The sequence below is a fragment of the Rhopalosiphum padi genome, chromosome 3 (assembly GCF_020882245.1).
Source record: "Rhopalosiphum padi isolate XX-2018 chromosome 3, ASM2088224v1, whole genome shotgun sequence".
In the NCBI taxonomy this organism is placed as follows: domain Eukaryota; kingdom Metazoa; phylum Arthropoda; class Insecta; order Hemiptera; family Aphididae; genus Rhopalosiphum; species Rhopalosiphum padi.
The window spans coordinates 52877775-52905061 of record NC_083599.1 but is presented as its reverse complement, the minus strand read 5'-3'; the positions used below and the strand labels follow the sequence as shown (position 1 = coordinate 52905061).

The window sequence follows — 27287 nt, the reverse complement described above, 5'->3', positions numbered from 1 at the left end:
TACGTAGACGGCTAGGCAGACTGAAATGGAAAAATTCTCGAGGTCATCGGGACATTATGCGAATAATTATGTCATAAAATTGTATTACAATATTCGAGTTGCCCGATTCTTCGGCTTCTGCAAGGTCACGGTATTCACTTTCGCTCTCATCCGAGCACTAAGTATCATTCCCGTTTAATCCCTACTCTACTGTTTTTATTTTTGTCGTTGAGCAAAACACATTATTACGATTTTAAACAACGCAGTAATAACTAAGAATCGAAGAAAATTTACAAAATTCGACGAGCATGTCTACTTTACGATTTATTATTTCATATTAGTTATTATTATTTATCGTTAAAAAAAAAATGAAAAATAAACAAGAAATGTTAACAATGCCTTAAAATGTCCTTCACCTCCCGCGATTACAATATGTACTACTTTACTGTTAAATAAGAAGACAATTTATTTTCAAAAAGATCAAATTAAATTAAACAAAGGGTAGTATAGGTATATTTATTTTACAATCAATAATTAACATTTATCATGCAAAAATGTAATACACGTCTTAGTTAAGTATCTACTTATGTTTCTTTATATTGTGTCTATAATAAAATTACGTTGTAGGTATTTTAAACAATACAAGCTTATAATCTTAAGTATTTGGTCTACAATAATAGAATTATAAAATAGATGTAAATTCCAAGTAGTGTTAGATCAATTATTTCATTATCTGACATTTATCAATGTCCAAAATTCTTCAGTAACTAAAATGATTGTCACGGTTTTTAATATAAGAAAATGAAAATTTAAAAAACGAATAAAGGCGGTGACAAAGACGTAACTTATGAAGGTTGTACCTTTTACGTCATATTATATTATACATCATTAACTATAAATATGTATAAGATTTATTTTTACATGGAAATAGTATTTTAAAGTCATTAACTTTTGTAGCATTGGATTATTTCAATCAATAGACCAAGTTAAATTTAACTTTAGTAGGTAAAGATAAGTCATAAAAATATTTTTTTTGAAGGATATCGGAAGAACTATTGTAGGTATACGATGATGTTTATATAACATAGCATACAACCAACACCGGTTGTATCGCGAGCAGTGTTTAATTCAGACCTTCTATACCGGGGGGGGGGGGGTATCGTACATTTTCAATGAGGTATGCCTTAGAAAAACATAATTAAGGGAAGTAAAAATATAATTTTAAGCTTAATTTATTGGTATCAGATACCTAAAAATACATAAACTATTAAAAATCTAACTTTGGTTAATTGTATGATTAACGGGCGGGGGGTATACATTTTTCTCTGAGGGGGATATTTCATCTCCTTCGTCACCCCCTGAAATAAACACTGATCGCGAAAGTAAATTTGTGTACATACCAATGATTTTACATAATAATAAAATTACCTATTATAAGAAAATATATTATACTTATTACTGTCATATTTATTGCGAAACATTTTTATTAAGCCGTGACGCAGTTTAAGTACCTTTCAAGTTCAACCTAAATAATTAATTAAGGGGTAGAATAGAGATATTATGGTTTTAAATGAAAGTAATTACAACACTGGTTAGTGAAATGTCAAATGGTCGCCGAATCCATATATTATAATACCAATGGTCATTGATACATAATACCTATACTTCACTACTAAAGGCATAACTCAACTTGATAACCATACAAAAGTTTACCACAACTATATGTAGTTGGATTTTTCACCATTTCACTACTTCACTAGCATGTACTAATTAGTAATTTGTATGGTACACATTTGAGAAAAGACAAGTTAAACATAACAATCATACCTAATGATAATTTCAATACTTCGCACAAAAACCACGCTATACCAATTATTATATTATCATAATATAATTTAATTATATGAATATAAAATAATCAGAGATTATGTCGATTTAACTCTAAGATTATTGATTTAAGATGATTAAAATAACCAAATAAATATATTTATCATAAACTTTATTCAATACATTAAATAGAAAAAAAAATAAAAAATAATAATCTCTTTTCTCAAATAAAAACATAAAAATATGATCAAATTTGCATAAGACGTCTACACGATTTTTCATTTAGGTGTAATTTTATCATAGTAAAATTGATTTGTGATTAAAAAATACGAATATCAATAAATTATAACTAGGATTCAACTTTTAACTGCCTTATACAAGCACTCTACAATTGATCATTTAAATTCACTCGATGGATCTATAATACTGTACAAATATACAGAGTACAAAATATCATACTTATAGGTATAATAATTATTATCCAAGTTGCAAATATAATGATGATTTTTTTTCTTATATTATTGTAACATAATTCCCCTGGGGATAGAGTAAGAAAGACTTCCAAAAAAAGTAAGCAAACTTACTGAACTCGAATTATGACCCTCACCGTTTTTTAAAAGCGATAATCTCAAATCCATAACATCAATAATAATATGATATACATACGAGCACCTTTCGGTAGTAAATATTATCTTATTTTTATAGGCGTACTAACTAGACTTTTTTCAATTCATCTGAATATTTGTAATGGCATTTTGAATTCCAAAACACAATGCTAATATCGTGAGCACTATCCGATTTTCCAATTATAAAATTACACTCTTACTGCCACCCACGCAATATAACGAATATCATCTTGAGCTCACGACATACTAATGTAAAATATTATTATTAATACACCATCACACAAAAAATTATACAATACAATGTTGTACACTTAGCACTTTGATCACTTTCGTTTATATAAAATTGTCACTTTACAACATCTATTTAAAGGTTAAAAACGTTTAGTTAATACCTATTCATTTTTAAACATCTTATTTTTGTATTTATTTTTTATATACATTACGGTATAATATAAACTATAAATCATTTAAGTATATTATATTTTAATTTCATAATTTAAAAACCACAAAACCATATAATTTTAAGTCAAATCATAATTTTTTTTTTAATTATTTTTTTTTTGCTTTTTAGCATTTGAAATGATTTTTGATGTTTTATTTATAGGTAACTATTGTTTTTTTTTTTTAAGTCTTGTAGAGTAAAAACATCCTAACAATAATAATAATAATATACATGTACCTGTGGGCCATGACGTTTTAAAAACTCACAATAATGCAAGTATATTATGTAGTATACGCGTGCGTCTAATTATCTAGAAACTTTCTTCCCCCTCCCGCCATCAGTACACGCGCGTGGTAGACAGTCTCGCGACGAAGCTGAATACAATGGAAACGATTAGGTGTTTTGTTTTGCATGGGTAACGGGGCGCGGGGAGAACGAAATAGAAAAATACTCCGGTCTGCAATAATATAGGTAGGTAGGTAACCTCCAAACATAATAATATGATAATAGTTTGGCTTACAGCGAATTAGTCGGCTAGCACTCGGCAGAAGACAACAGACGAAAAATTGAAAAAAAAAACCTATTCGGCGCGTTGACCTGTAGCAAATACTACTAATGTAATTTTTTTTTTTTTAAATAAGCGATTTTAACAAATATGTGCCAACTGTTTAATAATATGTTATAATTTTATTTTGTATACCTACCAGCGTTTCGGCTATACATATACGACTGTAATATTATAATAATATACTATAATGTCGTGAGGCTGCAAGAATCTGACCAAGACTAATGCCTACATTAATGTGCAGCATATTATGATACGTACGATCACTACGAGTTAAACTAATATCCATAATATACACAGGATAAAGATATACTAGGATCACGGTTATAATAGAACTCTATAAACATAAAAATACTAAAGGTCAACAAAAATATTACCTAACATATTACACAGAATTATAGTATAGGTATCACTGTTAAAAAATGAATAGCTATTATAATCTTATAAATTTGGAAATCTCATGAAGGTAATAAAGGAAAAATTCAAATAGCACATCATAATAATATTTATCACATTTAGACCATTTACCAAATGTTCCAGAAAATAAATTGTAAGAAAATATTTTTGTATGATAAAAACGTTTCCTAGTTGTACCTATATAGGTAGGTACTATCTATCATTATTAGACAAACGGATGAAAAATAAATACGATATCAATTAAACGCTGTAACGTAGCAAAATCTCTTACTAAATTTCGTAATTTAAACATTGCTATGTATATCTATATTATGAATTTATGTAGGTTAATACTATATTAAAATATAAGAAAGATAGTAAAGTTAAAGACCAAATATATTAAATTATAAACATATGTGTATTACGCGGAATGTGGTATTATTACTATCGTTTAAATGTTGTACGATAAAAACAAATTTTTTGGATGAAAAATACCTAACTGCAGTATTATATTATTTAGGGACTACGCCCGTGTTAAGGTATTTGGATGACATTAAAAAACCGTTAAGCGCATACCAATATAATGTGAGTTTGACTGCGTGTAGAGAAATAATCATCAAAAACTGATCAATATTTATATATTACAATGTTTTGTTATATTTATTCATCAACATTTTCGTAAAATAATGATTATTAGAACAGCTACTTCCCGTCGATTACACTAAAATAAAACATATTAATGTTATGCGCAAAATTATATCTTGCAACATATTTTGTCTTCATCAACACAGTAGCACTTTTTTCCATCTAACAACTTTGCAAATATAACCTTACTGACAATGATTATTTTTGGAGTACTTTAATTTAATAATTATGTTGAATATTTAATAACACTTGGTAAGATTTTAAGTCATTATTCATTGACGGCAACAATAATCATACTCGGTGACAAATGTACGATAATTATATTAATTTACATATACTCGTCAACAGATTGTGGTCATAAAACGGTTTTCATTAATCCACACGATGTACCATGTTCTAGTGAAATTCAAATTTAAAACTTACTATAGTATCTGTACATGTAGATAGAAAATAAGTTAAGGACGTCTTATTTAAGATTAATAAAACTATAAATTTATGTACATATATGCTTATGAACCACCAGCAAACTGCGGTGAACCATAAAAAAAAAAAAAAATCGGGTTTCATATTCTCGATACACTCGCTCTCTTTCACACACACACACATTACTGCTCTGCGATTATAGCAGTACAAATGGTCACGGGTTAATAGTTTTTGCGTAAATATATTATATACATTTCGTTCGTTAATCGGTTTATACATAATATAATAATATGTACCTAAGCCTATTACCTATATGGCTATATATATTATATCATATTATACTGACATACGTATTAGTATTATTATGCTACAATTTCGCGAATACTGAACAACGTGACATTACTTATGCCCGCCACATTGTCTGTGTGTGAATATTACATCAACTTATCAACACATATCAAGACATTCATCTTATATTTTTTTTCGTACACTTGGTTCTATATTATTAAATTGGCAGTCAGTGGTCTTTTTTTAGAAGAAGAAAATAGTTACGCCAAATACCCGATTCAACAGTGTTCGCCAATAAATAAGTAGGTACTAGGTAGGTAAATATATAGTATATAGTCTAATAGTAACGATAACTGCCATAAGCGAGGTTTTTTTAAATTGCTATCAGAAAAATATTTTTTAAATATATTTATTGATACCTTATACACACTATTCAACAACGATTATTAAGATAATGGAAAACCCGTGGATTTATGATTTGTGTACATCCAAAAAAATTGGAAACCACTTAAAAGGTTTTAATATGTAAACAACAGACAGCTCTAAATATTTTATTATGCATCCATCTACGAGGTGCTTGCATTAACCTTGTTAGTCCAAAAATCCAGGGTTTCACTTAAAATATATTTAAATTGTATAATACAAATATAATTTAAAACGTAGATTGAAATATAAATTTGTAGAAAATTGTTTAGTGTTTAAGGTATGAAAATTAGGGTTTTACTTTCGAATATTATATTTTACTTGCATCTACACTCCACGCTCTAATAATATAGATTATATTATAATGTACTAAATTTAGTCGATCTGTTTAAATTTAACTATAAATACTAGTAAGTACGAAAATATCTCAAGTTTCGTTTACAATTTTATCGTTTGTATATTTTGATTATGTTCCAAAATATTTAACTCTTAGTCATACAATCATATATTACACACATTTATATTATAATAATATACATAAATAATATTACATTTTTACTTTTTCGTATCTTAAAAATGAATTGTTCTAAATTATTTATGATTATGCATTACAAAATAAATCCTATGAAAATTATTATTTATTACCGTAGTTATTGTTATGATATATTTCTATTATATAGGTGTGTGTAGTATTGTAGGAGTGGCACACACATTATACAAAAATAATTTGTTGTATTAATAATTCAATATCATATTGAAATGGTTTGCGAACAAAAACCGTAATCATTTCTAAACGTGACGAAACACGAATGCGTGTGTTATACAAAGACGAAGAACCGAAAATTTTGGTGAGAAAAAAATGTAGGTACCTACACTAGACATATACTAACCGAGAGATTTACGAACGCACTTGTTGGTGTATATATTTCATATCTCTATACGACATACCTAATAAGTATAATAAACACCGTAAAAATTAGTATCTCAATAATTATTCACTATACCTACCTATCTATTCATTATAACTTCAAAAATAGCCTTAAAAAACGTAAAATAAATTGATTAAAATGAACAATTTTCAAAATTCATCGTAAAATATGGTACTTAATATTAATATTAGCAATACCAAATTGAGATTGAAATATAATAACTAACACGGATCTTGAAAATCGGAATACAGACTTGTGACTTGTTTGTTATCATATAGATATGTATATAATATTGAAGAAATAATATAATAAACAATTAATAAAAGTACATTTAGGTGTGCCGTGTTCGTGTACGAGTAATATACTATATTATAGTCAATAATAATTAACACCTACATTACTAAAGCTGGTATTATGAAATATTTTTTTCGTAAGTTAATGGCTGACTTTGGTTTTCAATTTACTTACGATGATTGAATGGATTAAAAATTGAGCTCTCAATAAGGCCAAAGAACCGTGTTTAAAAACCAAAGAATAAAATATAGATTAACGATTATTTGACATTCATCTTGTATTATGACACAATAATATTCCACTTGTCATTACTTCATATCTATAGCCCTATAGGTACCAATCTACTTATGATGAATTTATGATTTATGAGACTAGCATGTATGCGTTATAAATTTATAATGTTTTAACACCGGGTGCTCATGATCGAGTCTCGTACGCACGAGATCTGATCAAATTAAAATGTAAGTGTGTAACACAACTATTGATATTATTATTAATAGTTATTATTTTATAATGTATAGGCCTTAAGTTTTTGGTTTTGATTTGTTAGAAAATGTTTCGATGTTGAATACATTCATTTTATATTAATATATTAAATTTTTACTATACGATGAGATTATAATAGTTTCTATTATTATACGCCAATAGTGGGTATGATGGTGAATTAGTAATCATAAACTAGCATAATATCACAATACAATAATATACATATAATAGATAATAAATTGCGAATAAGTTATGTAAGTAAAACAATTATATTATATATATATACGATATACCTATATTTAACTCAAAATGTTTATTTAATATTTTATACTTTCTGCTTTCATAGACTTATCCAAAGTTTTCTTTAAAATAATTTATATAAACAAGTAATTTTCTTTTCAAAGACCGATTTTTGTTTCGGTTATATCTATATACATTTTTGAAATCATTCGAGAACTCTACGTCTATACCACGTTAAAGTGGGATCATTATAAATGACAAGATTCTAAATTAATGATTTATTAATTAAAACATTAACTTTCGATAGTTATTTCATAGTCTTTTGCGGATTTGCCACTATTTTGGTGAATCGATTAATGTCCAAAATGAAAACGTATTTTATTGTTAAAACAATAAAAAATTAAAATATAAGTTTTATTTGAAAGAAAATTGCCTCGAATGTTTAAAAATTAAAAACAACGCAAATAGTTAATATATTTCGCAAATTAAAAATAATTTGTGACGTACATAATATATTGTCACTGGTGATTATATATGTGTGTTATTACTGACAATAGTACAAATTCCGAGAATGGTCAAATAAATTTTGCAACTGTTATTAAGAGAGTTCGATATCGACCGTTTTTGTCTTAGTCTAACACACGTGAAACATAGACATTAAGACGAGTTTTTTTGCTAAATGTACCTATTGATCTAGTGAAACGATAAGAAATCTGAAAACAGATTTGAATTTACCGTTAAGTCTACTTGAGATCAACTTTCCCACATTTTTTAATGTATCAAAAATCCAAAAATATATATATATTAAAAAAGTAGAAATTAAAAATTGATATATTGAAGAAATTATAAGCAAAAAAAAAAAATTTCGGAAAATCGATCTCAAGTAGACTTAACAACAAATCCAAATCTGTTTTCAAATTTCTTATCACTTCACTATATGAATCGGAACATTGGAAAAAAACACTTAAATTTCTATGTTCCACATGTGTTAAACAAAGATAAAAACAGTCGTTATCGAATCCCCTTAAGAAATTCGTCACGTTCACGGATGTCTAAATTTTTGTGGTTAATAGCTACACGAATAAAATAAAAATGGCTGAAAATACGCAATTAAATGTGTATACGTATATATGTTATGAGTTTATGACTCTGGGGACGATGGTTGAATTAAACAATTGGCATATGGATGATGATTATACGGTTATTGATTTATAACTGGATTTGGTATTATATAACTATCTATTGACTATTATACATATTAAACAGTACCTACCTAACTACTTTGTATAGTGTGTGATGCAAAGCTTGCATGATTTTAAGAAGCTTGAGGGAGAAATTAATATTCCCATAAGGAATTTAGCCACACATAACACATAAACAGAAAAAACGAAAGAATAATATTACAGCAAAGATAATCAAAGTTTAGGTATATGATCCAGACGAATTCCCCCCTTTCTCAACCCATTATTTAAGTCAACGGTCGCCGGTTGGATACAGAGAGTGTGTTCATCACGGTGACAACAAAATATACAACTTTGAATAATTCATTGAAGGCAAGTTAATCCAAAAAAATAAATAATAGGTATAATAAGAGAATTGTTAATCCAAATTAAACTTGTTACAAATGTTATAATATATACTTAATTTTACTTTTTATGTGTGCAGTTGTTAAGTGTCTAATCTATTATGTAAGCAACAATATAATAATATTGTTTGTTTTCGAATCATGACAATTTGTTTGAATGTTTACATAATATCTAGATTTAACTACTATGAGTACATAATATGTAACTTAAATATGATAATAATTTACCGTGGAAGAGCGTAGGTACCTATATACTAACCTACTACGACTATATAGTATCTAGCTTATTATTTTTATTACAACGATTCGCCGTCTAGATGATGTATTAAAATATTTTGTCTTTATTTAGATTTTTGTAACAATATTATAGTTACAAGTATAAAAATATTACTATGAGCAATACGTCATATTTTTGAGTTATGTATGTAGTAACTGTGTGACGTATAAATCATGAGATCATGCCCGTTTTTTTTAAAAAAACACGGAAAAGTAGCAATAACAAATGGCGCCCACCTACTCTGGGACGGGCTTTCAGGCACTGCAGCATATAGTCTGCATATACCATGTATATATTTTTTTAATTATTCAATGCCGGTTGGCGACGTTTTATTTAGAATTCGGGTAAAAATATAATGTGCTAAGATTAGAAAAAATAATAAATTTCTATTATAATATTCTGTGGTTGTAAAAATAATATGAATGGTGTACATATTTAATATTATACATTTATACACCAAGCTGATAATAAGTAGCTGTGCCATTTGTTATAGAAATATCGAACAAAAGATAACAATTTTAGGTGACCGAAAAAAAAAACGAATCAAAAGTTTAAAAGATGTGATATATAATATAATATTAGGTATGTAATTATATGCCTTATGTATTATGTCCCTTTGTGTACTGATATAAATATACATCATTTTAAATTATTGTGCGCGCAATGCCGTAGTCATAGACCGTTTGTAGTGGTACCTTTATAATAGCATGGAAAGTGAAAAAGCATTGCGAATATTTCGGCTAAAATACACAATAATAATTATAATTTGTATATACAATTTATTTGTACCTATAAATTTTTATGAGTTATAATATCATTTTTTTATACTAGTGCAATCCTTTTTTTAATATAATAAAATAAATAATATATATTATACACGTCGTACATTCCCTGGTTAATGGTATCATATTATACATTATATAAACGTTTAATAGGTGAATACAATGCTCTAATTTTTGTATTTTGAAAAAAATGTATGATATTGTTATCAAAATAATATATCGATCTTTTTAGATTTTAATTTTAGTTAATCTATAGTTTTAAGTTGATAAAACAAAAAGTAAAATTGTTCTAAAAATGTGTAGCCATTGAGTAAACGGTTTAACTTGTAACTTCAAGTATCTATATTATGAAAAACAAAATAAGTCGTAGATTTACGAACATTTCGAGCAATTGCGCTACCGTCTCGGATCGCTAGATTTCCGATCTGCACCTGTCGATACCAGTTAAACGATGCGTACCCGCCTCTATAATAATATAAGATTCGCACCATACTAGAATAGTATGAACAGTATTTTACCTACCTCATGCATTTATGCCTACCCTTAAATATGGCAATCTCCATATACCAATCTACAAAAATGTGTAAATCTTAAGCAACGTTGTACCTAGGTAATGCATGATTTTAAACATAGAAATGTTCTAAATGTGTACAACTAATATTGTGATTTTATCTTTGTACATTTCAATGTTATAACAACGTAAGTTTTTCATGCATTATTATAATAACGATACGATAACAATAATAAGAGGTAATATGGTATTTTTATTTGTAGACCGATAAGTATCGAGTAAAATAAAATTCATACTTACGACGTATACGACAGCGTGTGTCAACAGAGAAATGATAAAATAAATAACCTTTGACCGGTGACCTATGCCACACCAAATAATATAAAGTATAAACGCAATAATATAAGATTATAAATGATATATATTATATAACATTATAACAAAGTTTATTAATTTATTATACCCACAAAAATGCATCTGTATTATTAATTTATTATTATCGCGGCATTTACGACGTGACATTCTCTTCAATTGATTTTACGAAAAAGCAAATATTTATTTGCGACATAGCGCAGAATAGCTTGCTGTAGTATCAGCCGTATTAAATACACCTACCTAGCCATGAGGACACCACAAGTCGCGCGAAAAACTGTATACAACATAAACATCGATGTATGTGCGCTGGGTAGTTTTTTTATGACGTCGTAAAATATCGTAAAAACAAACAAACTCAGCGTAAACTACTAACATATACTACCATCATACATAATAAGTGATATATGATAACGGCGGTTTACAAGCTAAATTTTAATAGCTGTTTGTTATCGATTTGTTTCCACAAAGTGTTTTAGAGTGCCTTTAAAAATAACCATTAGGTATACTACCCACTATAATATAATATAAATGAAACAACTTCAAGGGTAAAAATTAATCATGTCTAGAACACATATAATATAGGCATTTAAATATATTTTCAGTATGAACCTATCGAATGCTGCAGTAGAAACACGCCTTAGCTGTATATTTTACAAATAATCAATTTGAATTTTGCCTTCAGCCCTGAAAGTACATAGCTTGTAACAAAACTGCTAAGCTACATTTATTGTTTTAGTCGTTAATTTTAGTATAGCACTTTGAACCATATTTTAAAGTTTAAAATATATGGTTTATATGATTATATTATTAAGAATAAAATTTTGGAAAATAAAACAATCGTTATCCCTGTCTAGTTGTGTACTTGTATATGGATTTGGTAACACAACCTTATCAGTACACTTTTCTAAAAATGTCAACGTCCAATTAAAATTGTTTAGAATACAATAAGTTATGAATAACTTTAAGAAAGTCTAAGTAGACCTTTGGAGAAGTAGAGCAGCAAAACTGTGGATACTATATAATTTACACAATCACTTCACACGCCTTTCCTAAATTTTATGAATTCTCGTAAATAAAAACAATTATTATAAATTATAATTGTATTGTATAGGTTAATATTTAAAAATAAAACGTTTTTCTTTGAAATATGGAATCACAAATTAAATAACCTACCGCATCATCAAAATCAATAAAATTTAATCAAGACTATAAGAGAATTCAAAAATCGAATTTTATATTAAGAGTTTTCTACATCACCGTTGTTCAACCGAGGGGTCCCGATTGCCGATTAACAAAATGAACCTTTTCATTCAAAATTTGGCTTTCCCAACGATATGATACTTTTATTGTTCAAATGTATACTTAATATAGATAGAGAGGGGTCTCGAAGTGATTGACCATGATTGACTCTGTATACCTATATAGTATATAATATATCTACGTAGTTGTATGATTTTAAACAGCAAGGAAAGACATATTACATCACACTGTATAGTAGTATAAATAAACATACAAATGTCCACTATGATTTGTTTTAAAAACAATATTTGAACTCTTGATGAAATAATAAACGCGTTTAAAAGTATTGCAAATACAAGTTTGAACGTTGTGAGTTTGGATAATAAAATTAAAAAGCATAATTTATAATATAAACACATAAACATATATATACTATAAAATAAAGATAGGTTACTTAAAAGAGTTTAAAGTTAGCATTTAACACCACTGATTTGTAAAACGCCCTTAAAATGACCTGCATAATCCAAAAGTAATTTGTTGCGTTGACAGCTGACATATTACATTAGGTAATATTATAATATCGCCTATGTAAAATCTTTTTATTTGCAGACAAAAATATACAGCGAATTTGAAAAAAAAATAGTTAGTACTATTAGTATACTCATTTACATTTTAATACGCATTCTACTAACACATACATGGGCATACAAACAAATTTTTACGTGTACTCACTTATGTTATTAATTAGAGCAAGGACTTTCATACATATTTGCTCATTTGCATTTATTTTCTGATCAACGGTACATTGTATGCTGGATAAGCACAAAATGCGTTTCATAAGGTTGTAAATGAAAATTTGAACATTTTAATTGCTTATTTTTACATAAATTGCATTAATTTAGTATTTATCAAGTTAGGATTATGTTATATTTAGTCTTATTAATTATTTAAAGTACTTTAAAACTTTTTATGTTATATTCCAATATTTTACAAATTGTATATTTTTATAAATATATCTAGGTATCTTATATTTTATAATCGTGGAACTGACAAAGCAAAAAACAGTATATATCTAATAACTATATAAAGAATAACAAGAAGTGATTTTGTGTATTCAAATACTTATTAATCAAAAAAAAAACATGACTTAAAAGTCGAAATAATTACCAAAGTTATTTTGGTAAAATAATTATAGTTATGTTGGTTGTAAATGGAATTATTTTTTGTTTATTTGTAATTGTATTAATAGGTATAAAAATCATTGTTCTACAATTTATTTTAATTATTTAAAAATTATTTAAAATGTCCATACAATCAACCATCTAGTTAACAACATATTATTTTTAAAATAAATATTTAAATTTGGAAGTACAAAGAATTAGGGATAACATAAAAAAATCCTTGTCCCATTTTTAAGGATAGCAGTTACTCGATGTCAATGTGTATTATATTATAGGCATCGAGCAGACCTCGACACTGTTTATGTTTGATACGTCGTGGGAAGTTAATGGGACTGTGGGACTTTTTTAACAAGACCATTTGTATTATAGATACAAGTATAGTACAAGATACTAACATACTCGTATCAGTAAACATGTTTTAGACTTCAAACGGATCAATGGATGTATTAAAATCGGTAAAAATAAAAATAATGAAAAATAGTAATATATACACAGCTCCAAGTTCTGACAAAATCGATTTTGTACAATTCAAAAATAAATAACAGTAGGTAGATGTTTGAAATTTAGATAAAATTGTTGTTTATTAGTATTTTATAAAAATGGTAATTTTTTTTATAGCAATTCAATACAAATAATTACGAAATTTGGTATTTAAACGATAAATAAAAAAAATTATTTTTGTACGCAATAATTTATCATTGAATTCAAATTTACAAAATTACTATTACTACTCAATGACTCAAGCATGATATCTACAGCAGAGCGACATCATAGCTTTAATAATGCACAATAATATTATCGAATTTCATGTTTCGGTGGACAATTGAAATCGAAAAGAAGGTTAATTAAATATTATATTTGTATGCAAATAGTAAAGTTTTCTAGGTATTATCTATGTCTGCAAAATTTTAACTAAAATAACAAAAATACCCAAAGAATAGCCTTTTAGCCTTTTCAACACAATAATGCTCTTAAAAAAAACCAATGCAAGTGGTAAAAAAACAACGAATTAACTTTCAGATTATTTACTTGATACTTAACTAAACAAATTTACCTATATTTAACTGACCAATTATAGCCGTTAAATTTGGTTTGAGGTTCGGTATAAGATACTACATCCGATAAATGCAAGAGATAGATAAAAAAAGTTATCACATTCAAATGTTGTATACCAATTGAAATTATTTGGTACGGACGAAAAATAACTAAAAACTATATTATAGCAAATCATAATTATAAAAACAATATTTCTTGTTATAATATATTAATATTTTGATTTTCTTAATTTACATTAAATTATTGTACAATATTTTAATTTAATATGAATTCAAATTAATAAGATGACACAAAAATGCAAAAAAAAAAAATGCTCTATAAATTGAAAAACACAGAAAAATTAAACTAAAGTTTTAATTTGAAACATCTGTTACATGAAACGGATTATGTAATTAGAATCAGACAACCCAAAAATTAATGCTCTGCATTAAAATCCAGCACTAACTATATTATATTTATAACACAAAATCCACAGAATCCATAACGAACTTCGAATTGAATCGCTAAAACTTTAAAACTACGTCCTACTGCCAAATTCTTATCGTTCAAAAAAATAAAAATAGGCGTCCGGTAAAGCTAAATATTTTACCTATATTATTATTGCTATTGTTGTGCTGTACATACCTATGTTGACCAGCTTTATGTTTTCGTCATCGAGAAACTTGAGCGCCACAGACACGTTCTCCAGCTTCTGCGACCGGAATGTTGGCCGTTTGTTGTGCTTGGGTAATCGTTTGCCGCTGAGCACCTCAATGAGCGTAATTAACCGAAGTCCGTCGCCTAAGTCTGTTTCCAGATTGCCGATGGCCTTACCGGCCGTCTTCAAGTGCTCATTTGCCCATCGGGTAAACGTGTTCTGCTGGATAAGCTTCCAGCGCGCGTCCTCGGCCAAGTCCCGTTCGGCGGCTCCCATGTCGTCCTCCTGACTGCCGGCTTCGTATCCGTCCGGGTCGTCCGTCGCGGTCGCCGCCGCCGACGCCACCGCCACTGCCGCTACAGCTGACATACCGGTTTCGCGTGTGTGCGTGCGTGCGCGTGCGCTAGTATTGGTGTGAGGTGTGCGGGCGTATGCGAGCGCCTGTGCGTGTGTACGATATGATTACGAGATTTCGACGTAGACACGCGAAACAAATAATAATATATAGGTATGCAGGTAGGTAGGTATTATATTATTATTATTATTATATTCGTAAAAAACGACACCGACTGACGTTGGGTCTTGTCGGTGGTGGGTCGGTGGTGGTGGTGGTGGTGATGGTCGTCGTCGTTGTCGCCGTCGGGCTGCGTGTACCGCGCCCTCTGCCGGTGGCGTACCTGTGATATAATCGAATATTAATAATAAAATAATAACAATACAAAGACACAATAATTGAATATTATATTTATTAATATTATTAAAGACGTTTCATGTACAGTTTATTTATTTTTCCGACGCCAACCAAAGTGGAATGCCGGCTACGACTAACCATCGCGTTTTACATTCTACGCTACCACGATTTAATATAATATATATATTTTTTAAATATTTAGTGTGCAATATTATATATATTGGTATGTAGTTAACTAGGTGGTTAGTTTAGGTATTATGACAAAAAAAAAAATAAATAAACTGAGAGGACTATCGTGCAAGTAAATGTATCTCCTCCCACAAACTACTATTTCCTACTTGGCAGTAAATATTGCAAAATTACGTAATCAGCACAAATTTGAACGTCATGATATACTCTAGAATCAACTATAATATGCTCTATTCTAACTTATTTCACTACCTATCTGCCTATAACATCGAAAAACAGTGTATTCATAGTAATTATACCTACCTAAAAGTACTCGTATATATTATATTATACCATTAGATTTTTCATTATATCAATAGAAAATAAATTATATTAAAATATTGATTATTATTTTTTATACATCTGACACATATTATATTCCTACATACTTATCAGTCTGTACTGTCAAACTATATGTATTATTAGAGCATTCATACGTCATACGAGTATTAGTTATATATTTTTACATTTTTAATGCAATAATTTTATTAACTATTTTTTATTATTCGTACAGTAATAAAATTATTAAAAAGTAGGTAAATACTATCCAGTAGATATTGAGTAAGTCACTAAAATGTATGTATTAAATTGTAATTCAATGATAAATCATTGCATATAAAAACGAATTCATAAGCTATATTATTTAATATTGAATTTAATTGTATTGATATTGATTGTAATTTATTTTACTATTAATATCATGGTAGGTTTATTTAAATTAAAATTTATCAATTTTTTTTTTTAATGTCAGTAATGAACGTGAACCAACTAACTAAACTTATGAGGCTTTTTATTAAATTTTCAAACCTTATGTTTAAAACATTATATAATATTAATATTGTAATGACAATTTAATTTAATGTAATATTATGTAAAAAAAAATATTTATAAAAATATAAAAAATAATTTTCAAATTTTTCGATTTTGAAGAAATTCATCAAAATTATTTTATCATTAAACACTCGTAGAACAGTAAAACATTATTATGGTAAAATACATTTAAAAAAAAAAATTAAATTAAGAATTTATAAAAAATATTGTGTTCAATCATTTAGCTTTTGACTGAGCCAAAAAATTGCTATCGATATTTAAAAAAAAAAACAGACAGTTTAACCAATAATTCTAATCAGATTACCAAACAGCTATTTTAATAACTACGTTACAATTCTAACAAATGTTCGTTTTTTTTTTCAAATTACTTTAACAAGTATAGATACTGAACATTTTCAATTTTAACCTCCCAAAAGTATTACAATTATAAATTATACTTGCTACAAATGTCCTTCAAATTTGTAATTCTAACACTTAATTGTTAAATCCATACATTTATCGCTCAGTTCAAAATCTAAAATATTATTGAGCAATAATAATAGTAATATATATTTTTTTTATAACATTATTACATTATTTTAATTCTAGATATCCACACTGCTGTTAATAGTTTTTTCTTGTTTCGTTTAGCCTAAACGTAAGTATTCTCGTAACAGTCATAACAATATTATTGTTTCAATGTTTTTTTAATACATTTATAAAAATAAAAAGTTTGGCGCCCATTTCGTTTTGTTCGCCTTGGTGCAACATTTATTATAAATATATTTTCTTATGATGTGTTGGGTTTTGAGATGTACTAAAATAACGAGTTACGACATGAAAAATCATTATAATTATGTACATAAAAATATTACACATTGAGCGCCAACGGGACACTTCGTCAGCTAATATAATATTAAAAACAGCCGAGGGGGATTAGTATTCTTCACAATCATATCGATTACATAGATTCTACATTGCATATTTGCATAGTATTGCAAAAAACTAGGGGTCTTAGGGGGAACTTAGACCCAAAATTGTTAATAAGTTCTCTCAAATCAAGTCATCATCAAAAAATTACTAAATTAATATCTTTATTTTTCTACAATTTTTTAATTATAAATCCATTGAAAAACAAAATTAATTAAATTGTTGTTTCTGTGGTATCCACGGTATTTCTAAATAGATAAATACACAGACAATAAGAATCTTTGTGTTTTCTGTAGAAAATGTTTTTAAAATTTTACCGCAGCATATGTGTGTTTATCAGCTGAATATATTTTACTCTATAGACTACTTGTTTAATATAGATAAAATATACATTGAATATAAATGATATAATTTGTATTTGTATGTCAATAACTATAAAAAGGATGTGGTGGGGACTACGCATTCCTTTCATCAATATTATGAGGAGCTTAAGTATTCCCTTTAAAAATTTTGGTATTGGCACAGACTTTTCAAATATTGTAAAATTAGCTTACAATCACATGTTTATTATTGTATATTATATTTTTATGTCATTAAATACGTAATAATATTGATCAACTGATGTATTTGAAACTTATCTTGAAGATATAGTGGAATGAATGATTAAAAACGCTAGATTTCCCTTAGACTTTAGAGTCTAAACGTCTAAAATGTGTATATCCACCACACCACGTTATTATAAATTGTCCTACTTTGTAGCTAGTAGCCCTTCATAAATAACGACTAAGATACCCTTTATCCGAACTCAATGATTTTAAAACTATATAATATTATAATATAGGTACACACTTCAACACTTGGATGAATATATTTGAACTTTAACTTCAGTTTTTTTTAATGTTTCTATATTGAATAATATATTAACAAAACTCACAAGGGGATTTTATTTCGCGTTTATTAGTTGTGGCCAAGCTCGCTGTAGGTGAATGTAACCACGGGCAGTTAAGTGATTTCGTAACTATCGGTTTCATAGTTAATATAGTTTTTACGATTTCGTAAAAACGAACCAAATTCCGGAATAATTTTTTACAACGTACAGTTAAATAACATTAACTCAAAATTGTTTATTACGTTTGTTAATTGATGGTCCTAATACAATAAGCCAAAATATAATTTTAAAAGTACGATTTCAAATTTTAAATCAAGCTACGATCCTTAATATGGAATAATAAGGGAGGGAGTGTAGTATCTATGATCCAAAACATTTTTCATTTATTTTTTTACAAAACCTACAGTTTTCCTGAATAATTTTAACCACCTGTATGTCCAAGACAAGAAATCCTATCTATTTTAATAAGAATCGTATAACCGAAACTAGGTGAATTTTTGTCCCACTATTTATTTTTCATGGTCATGCTAGAACAAAATATATTTTTAGTTTCTACACACATCGTTGATGACTTACGAAGTATTATGCGTTGGTTGAAAACTGTACACACACACATTTAAACACTAATGATCATATTATTATAAATTATAATGAAATCCGTCTATTACGGACACTCACGGAACTATAAATGTAGTTCTTTATAGACAGGTGACCATTATATAGGCAGTTTTTATAGTAAAATGTATGTGTACAATTGTACATAATATGTAATGAAAATGTTTTTTTGAAATATATAAGAATTACATATACGTATATAATATCCCTAATATATTATTATAATTGATGCATATGTAATTTAATAATTAATACTAATAAATAAAAATCTATATTATGGTGTATTAGAAAAATAATAATTGCAAATAGTTTTTTTAAGAAGTCTTCGTTTTATACATAATATAATGGCGTTTATTTTTGAATAAAATAAGATTGTTCATACTTTGTACATAATAGTTTAAATATTTATAATATACGAATTTTTTTGGATCTCGTTAAGTCAATTTGAGTTTGAACTGATACTGTCCGTTAACATACCGTTGAAACTGTGCAAAATATTACTGTCTATTTAAAGAGGCAGTTATAGACAGGTAAAAACCGTTAAAATATCGTAGGAACCTTGTCTGTTTTGTACATTAAAAGAGGTGTTCCTTATAAATAGGTAGGTGTTCGATAAATCAGGTTCCACTCGTATTATTATTTATTGTTATTACATTTTTTTATATTATTTACACTCTCGTTCGCACATCATACACATACGTACGTAATGCTGCCTATATTAAACTCCTTAAAATCGGTCCGCTTCCAACTCTTAGATTCAGATTCAGATTTTAATTTTTTAACTATACAAATTATTTTAAAACGTTAATTTTACGTACTTTTTATTAATAACCCAGCCATAATTTGTTTATTTCTTAACTTCAAAAACACAAAAACACAAAAAAAAAATGATACCAAAGTGTCATATAAATATCCAAGATATTATGATATGTTGTTATAACATATAACCTTTAGCTTTTGTGGGACAGTGGGTTTGAACGGAATCTAATAATTCTAATTAAGAAGAATAATATTCCAAAATGGCTTACATTTTTACAGATTTTGTATTCCATATTTTTAAGTTTATATTATTTTAAAAATATATAAAAAGACATTTTAAAAAATACCTATGAATAGGTTTATTATTGTTAAAAAATGTAGTGAGTATAAAATACTAAATTAGTACTAATAAATTAAATAAATAATGAATTAAATAATGTTTTATCACCATTACGAGTATTATGATTAATAATTTACAAATGTAAACGTACCAAACGATTAAACTGATATATACGAATACAGTAAATTTAAAATTTTGAGATTTGCGCTTTTAGTATAACGTGACATTTGTTATGTGTAATGTGTGTTTCTAAACATCGAACGTTCATGAATTTGAACGCGAGATTTTGGGAGACAAAGGAGGTTAAGGTAATGCGAGTATTGGCAGCGTTTCAAATCGTTAATACTACTTTGTAATATACTCATATATAACGCAAGAAGTTTTTTTTTTTTAATTTGGAACATCTATTTTTGCCGATATTAGATTCTCTTTCAATAGCCGATAACAACAAATTTACTTTGATGAATATCGAATAATACTGATTAAACAACGTTTATATTTTTGTAAGTGCCGTGCTTTTTTTATAACACTTTTTGGCATTTTTTGAATTTTTATTCTTGTTTACGTCTTTTAAGTTTTAGTTTTACCTGTATACGTTCTTATACAATTAGGAAACATATGAAAACGATTTAACGGTCAGCCGAAAGATTTTGCATCAATTAAACCAATATTTGAACGAACTTTAACCATCCGCGTTATTAAATAAGTTAGGTACCACACGGTCCATAGAGGTCATTGGAACGACATTTTTCTATTGTTTAACTTATTGAATTTAAATTAAATAATTTGAGTCCTGCAAAAATATATTACAAGTTCATAAAGCCATAATAATAAATCTATAACAGTTATAATATAGTTTGTTTATAAATAAGCTTTTTTTTTAACAAATTATATTATTTATAACTAGCTGCAGAACCTAAATAGTTCATAATTTCATACAATTTTTATAGGCGAGAGCAAAATTTTAATAGCCGACAACTAAAACAAAATGAGACATTACCAAAAACTATAAAGTTTTGTAAATTTGTAAATACTTTAATATTAACTAACAACAGTTTATTTTTATTTTGTACAATACTTTTTTGATTTAATTAATGTGATTAAAAAATGACACAGAAATTTAATGTATGTATACGTATATTAAATCGATTTTGAAACAGACACGACCATATTTAAGGGAATTGGTATGGTTTTTTGAATTCAATCCTCATTGCCATTTTTATTTGTTTAATTCACAATTATCATACAATTTTCAATAATCATGAAAATAGATCTATAGTATTACAGTCAAGCAGTAGAAAATTTAATATGTTTATAATTAATAAATTAATATATATAAATTATTTCACAAAAATATGTATTTGAACCAATCAAACGGTAAAGTGTAACTAATCGTAAAATCAAATATTTGTAATTTAATTTTTAATATCATTAATTGTTTGATAATATTAATTATTAACTCATAAAGTCACAAGTTTATAATATTTTTTTTTTTTATAAAGGACTGATAAAAATGGGTCTAACAATAAATGTTGATTGAGTTCGTTTAACTCTTAACACTTTAATGCCCACCCTTATACAAGTCTGACCAGCAGGCGAAATAAATGGTCGTTTTTTTTAAATTTAAATATAATTACATTTGTAGAAGGACGTATACTCGGCGTTTGTTACATACGACTCCATAAAACACAGAAAAAAAAATATAACAACTATTTTATTGATATATTTTTTTTTAGTACTACAAATATTTAAAGCGTCAATTCGTTTTAACACTAACATATGTTAAACAAACAGCAGCCATATTGTGTAAACAAGTGTACATGTAAAGGTATATTAATTTATCTTCTTTTAAACAAAATACTCGATTCCCATAATATATTCGATGATTAATTAATATGCGTTTATAAACTAAAATATATCTCACACGAATGATAAACGATAAGTTTTGACCGTTTAAGACTTCCGACGATTTATGAATATACGTATTTCGTTGCCGTAACACTGCAGCACAATAAAATTCCTACAAATCACCTAACATCGAATACCTAATAATATTTTAAATTATTACTAAACATGATAATATTATCATCATATTATATCATATACCTAAATCCGTAAATACGTATTATCATAATATAAAAGCGGGATACATAAACTAACAGAAAATAAGAGAAGTTTCCAAGACAATTTTAACCTGTACACCGATTTTCAACAAGAATCGGATAAGTAAATTAGATTGTGGGAAAATTATTTAAATACACCTTATTCCAACGGACAGTAAAATCCAAATTGGGCAATAAAAAATACCACAAGTGCATTTCAAATAACTAATAATACGCAGTGCAGAAAATATATAAAATACACTATAGTTATTATAAACAGAGTGATTCACTAACCATGCTTGCCCCTAAAAAAAGGAAGAAAAACTTCACATGCAGCAATTATTCAAAATCTGATTTTTGGAATTTTTAATAATATTCTTTAAGAACAAATTTTAAAATTCTTGAAATTTTTTGTATTACTTAAAACTTAAAGAGTATCTTGTGGATACATAAACTTTTGGTTTCCAAATGAAAACTGTTGTTGTACTGTAAATTATTAGCGGACAATTTTTCTGACTATCAACAATTCAGAATTTGAACAAGTAACTTTTGTGCTACGATCTATGAATAATAGGTTCTTGATAATGGGCTTGGAAAATATGAAGGTATGATTAGAAAATTTTAGTGATTAATAATAGTCTATTAACAATTATAATTTTAAAAATGTTGCAAGTATTTTAAAAACATAGCGTAATTACTACTATTATACATTTATAAATATTAAATCCAACATCACATGTACCAATTACATATTTTTGAAAACTCATTTTTAAAGAGACCATTATTCTTTGTATAAATATTTTAATATTTGAAAAACTATTTGTGTGAATTTTGAATTAGGTGTACATTAAAATTTTGAAAAACATTGTATAAATTACTACAGTATTAAGGGAAGTTTTTATTTAAAAATAGTTTCTATTGTTACCTGGACACAATGAACACATATTATCATAAATTAAATAACTTTATATTAATAACCAATTATATAATCTTATGAATTGCCATCTGTTCAGTTTAACAATATATATAGGATTATATTATTATAATATTACGCTACTTATGTAAATCGTGAATATTTTGTTACTGACTAATCATTAATGAGCGATTATTAATATCGTTGTATAGATAAGTTTTGACGTTGTTTCATTGAGCAGTAATTCACAATAATATTGTTATGTTAATTGCACGTTAACCCTCATCAACCTCGAGTAGTTATTGACCCATCACCAATATTTTTTTATACTATTATAATTTACAATTGCAAACGGATGATGTGCCACGGTATACATTTGTTGAATACTGATTTAAATATAGACGAAATGAAAAAACGTGATGATTATCGTATCTTTAGTAAAAATTCGAAAATAGTCACTAAATATAGCAGACGGACAGCATTCTAGCGGCGAGTCTGTTATTATAAATTGTGCACTCACTACTGAAAATAACTTTTTTTTTACTCATAAATAATTTAGAATAAAATAATAATTAGAGACTAACTATCTAACTTTATAATTTAGTATACAAGTTAAGCTGCAGTTGGTGCTCAGTTATAATATACGTATTCTTTATACAATATATATATTATACGAATTACGAATATTTATATCATTGAGTATAAATTATACTCATAAATCACAATAAAATACTCTTACAAAAAGTTGCAATAATTAAATTATTATTTATTTTTATTCTATAATTATTCAAAAAATAAAATAAAAATACTATAAAACCAAAAAAAAAAATTTTATGTTACGGCAGTTATGGAGAAGGCGATTTCATCGTCACTTTACGCACCACACAAGACTAAATGTGTACCTATGGCGCGGCGCCGCGTACAATGTTGTTAATGTTATTTATATGCCCAAACGAAAATATATTATGCGTGACGCAATGTGCAGTGCAAACCCGTCAACTAAATACATAGAGCGTTTGGTGTATAATATTATTGTCCATATATGGACGCGAATACGTCTTGACAATTCCTAAACAGAAATACGTAGCGACGTAACGTTAATATTTAGTGTATTGGTCATGATATGTCTATTCATGGTTTCATATTATTGGTGATCCGAGGTCGACGTTATAATATATATTGTACGCGTATGCTGTATTAATATATAATTATACACACTTATGTATATATATATATGTATATATGGGTACCGTAGAAATAATTCTCCGGGAGAAAACACGCGCGCCGTTTGTACCGATATGGTTACTTCTGAATGTAAAAGTATTAAATATAAATATATAATATACAGGATGCCGGATAGTTATTTTTATTTATTAATATACTTTAAGATGACACAAAATATTTATTTTTTTAAACTTAAGAGGATGTCTGCATAATATTAATTATTTCCTCTTTCAGACTCACGCGCAGCATAGATAAAATACATTTGCATATAAAATCGTCCTTTGTGGTTTTTTAATAATCTTAAAGTAAAATAATCAATTTTATTAAACAAATTAAAGGGGATAATATTTTTCAAAGTTTGATTTAACAGTTTTATATTGAATTATTACTTGAATTTTTATTTGACTTAAAAATAAAAATTATTATTAAATTATTTTGAAACAATATTGACACAAATCTATATGTTATACTTTCAACAATATTATTCTCTATAATTTTTGTAATGGATGATCTTACTCTTAGATTACTCAAAAACACATAAAAAAAAAATAATGATTGCGTGAATACGTTTTGTCTAGGTATGTTGTATGTGGGCTAGCGAGAGAAGACAATGCCCTGTCATCCTATTAAGATCGGATTTTATTTTAAATTGTTTAATGGTTAGAGATATTATAGTATTTTAACTTAACATTTAGGTATGCCTTGTACTTTGATTTAAGATATTGTTAGGTTTATGATTTATCCTGTATGTAGTATGATAATATGATAAATCTAAACACGAGTTAACGTACTAAAAATTGATAGTATAGTTGCATGTGTAATACACTGGTACGAAAGTTATGTAACACACAATAATTGCTGCAGACTTGCAGTAATGATCAATATGGCTTTAGCACATACGCATACCATATTATTATAATTATTCTTGCATTCTTCATACATTTCTTTCCTTATCTGCTTTTAGTAAGTACCTATTATCTAATACGTATACATATAACCTTTTTTTCTAATGGTGATTAACGCCTGTGCAAACAACGAGTGGATGTATAATAATAATTACTGGCTTACGATGGTAGTTATACAGATAAAATGACAAATTAAATTTTAAGAATTAAAAGTTTCACAATTGCTCACATCTGATTTTTTCAGACATATTTTTTTATGACTTATTTTATCTAAGTATTGCATACGTACATGATAATATAATATTGATCAATCGAAATCGAAATATAACTGTAATACAATATTGAATATATACATAGTAGAGTAGGTACTTTATACATTATATTATAATGTTAACGTTAGGTATATAATATAGGCACATGAGATAATAATAGTTACGAAAAGGCGTTTTAATGATCAACGAAAGTAAAGTTTTGATGTTGTTGTATACAATTCAAATTTTTTCTGGAAAGACTGTTGTAGAAAATAATATTTAAGTTGCGTATAGGTCGTAACACCATATGGAATCTAGATAAAAAAACTAGAAGGCCATCATTATCACCTGATGGGATTATAAACTGAAAAACGAGCAGCGTTGTGCCTCACAATTATTTATAGTTATAAGTTTGATCACGTGAGTCTACGTATAATTTACCACAGTTAAGATAATAAAATATGTAATAACTGAAAAAAATATGTGATGTTCCACAACGTTAATAATTGTTTTTACCGATTTAATTAAAGCCAATAATTCGTACACCAATCAATATTCACTGTCGCAATCGGTTTTTTTTTTTTGTTATCGATCAGTCTACAGTTTCGGTTACAAAACTATATTATAATAATATATGATTTCATTTAATCACATATACGTACCGGTAAGACCCGTGAAACGGTCTGTGTTCGGCTCCGGCCGGATCTCTGCTGAGTGCCAACAGTGCTATTAAAACCCTGTCGAAAGTGCCGACGGAACAATTTATAAACGTCTACTTATATCATACGAAGTCAATCGCGACCGTTGTAGTTTTGAAAGAAAGTTTACTAAAAATTAAAAAAAAAAACGATAAGCAAATAAAATATACGAAATCGATACGGTTTTGTTTTATTCTGAGATGCGTTGACGGCGCGCGCGTAATACCGTTCAAAAGATGTTATAAATTAGCGCGAAAAACGCGACGCCAACTTAAATTTTCTTTAATATTTCGATTGTCTTTGGACGAGAACAGTGAGTCGGTGCTGCCGTCGCTGTTCTTGTTGTTGCTGTAGCTACTGCTGGTGCGACACTGAGGAGGAGCGGCCGTGTACGGTTGTCGTCGACCCGCCAAAGTCGCGTGGCTTTGGGATGTTTTGATGGCCGCTGCGAGACGGAGGCGGCGGGAGATTTAAAAATAAATCCTTCGCGGCGGCGGCGGCGGCGGCTGTAGCTGTGACTCTCACGGGACGCGCACGCACACACGGCGGACTCACACCAAGAAACGGACTTAGACACACTCACTCGAGTGTGTAATTTTCAACGCAATTCCACGGACGACCACCGTCACATCCTAATGTTTACAATAATAACAATAATGTATATATGTATATATAAATATTATAATTTGCATAACATGAACTGAAAGTAGGGTAGTAGAGCGAAGC

At 27.7% G+C, this 27287-nt stretch overlaps 1 protein-coding gene across 3 annotated transcripts in view; it reads right to left on the bottom strand.

Annotated features, from left to right (window-relative positions):
* The window catches only part of LOC132924466 (filamin-A), a 108250-nt gene extending 81316 nt beyond the window's left edge, over positions 1-26934 (bottom strand). For 2 of the 3 annotated variants that reach the window (XM_060988802.1, XM_060988803.1), the window contains exons 1-2: positions 26526-26934; positions 15194-15883 (exon numbers count right to left, since the gene is read on the bottom strand). In XM_060988802.1, the coding sequence (XP_060844785.1) occupies positions 15194-15575 (382 nt within the window). In that variant the 5' untranslated portion in view covers positions 15576-15883; positions 26526-26934. The remainder of the gene's footprint in view (positions 1-15193; positions 15884-26525) is intronic. The other variant, XM_060988800.1, reaches the window with a different exon arrangement.
* Positions 26935-27287: the final 353 nt, after the last annotated feature.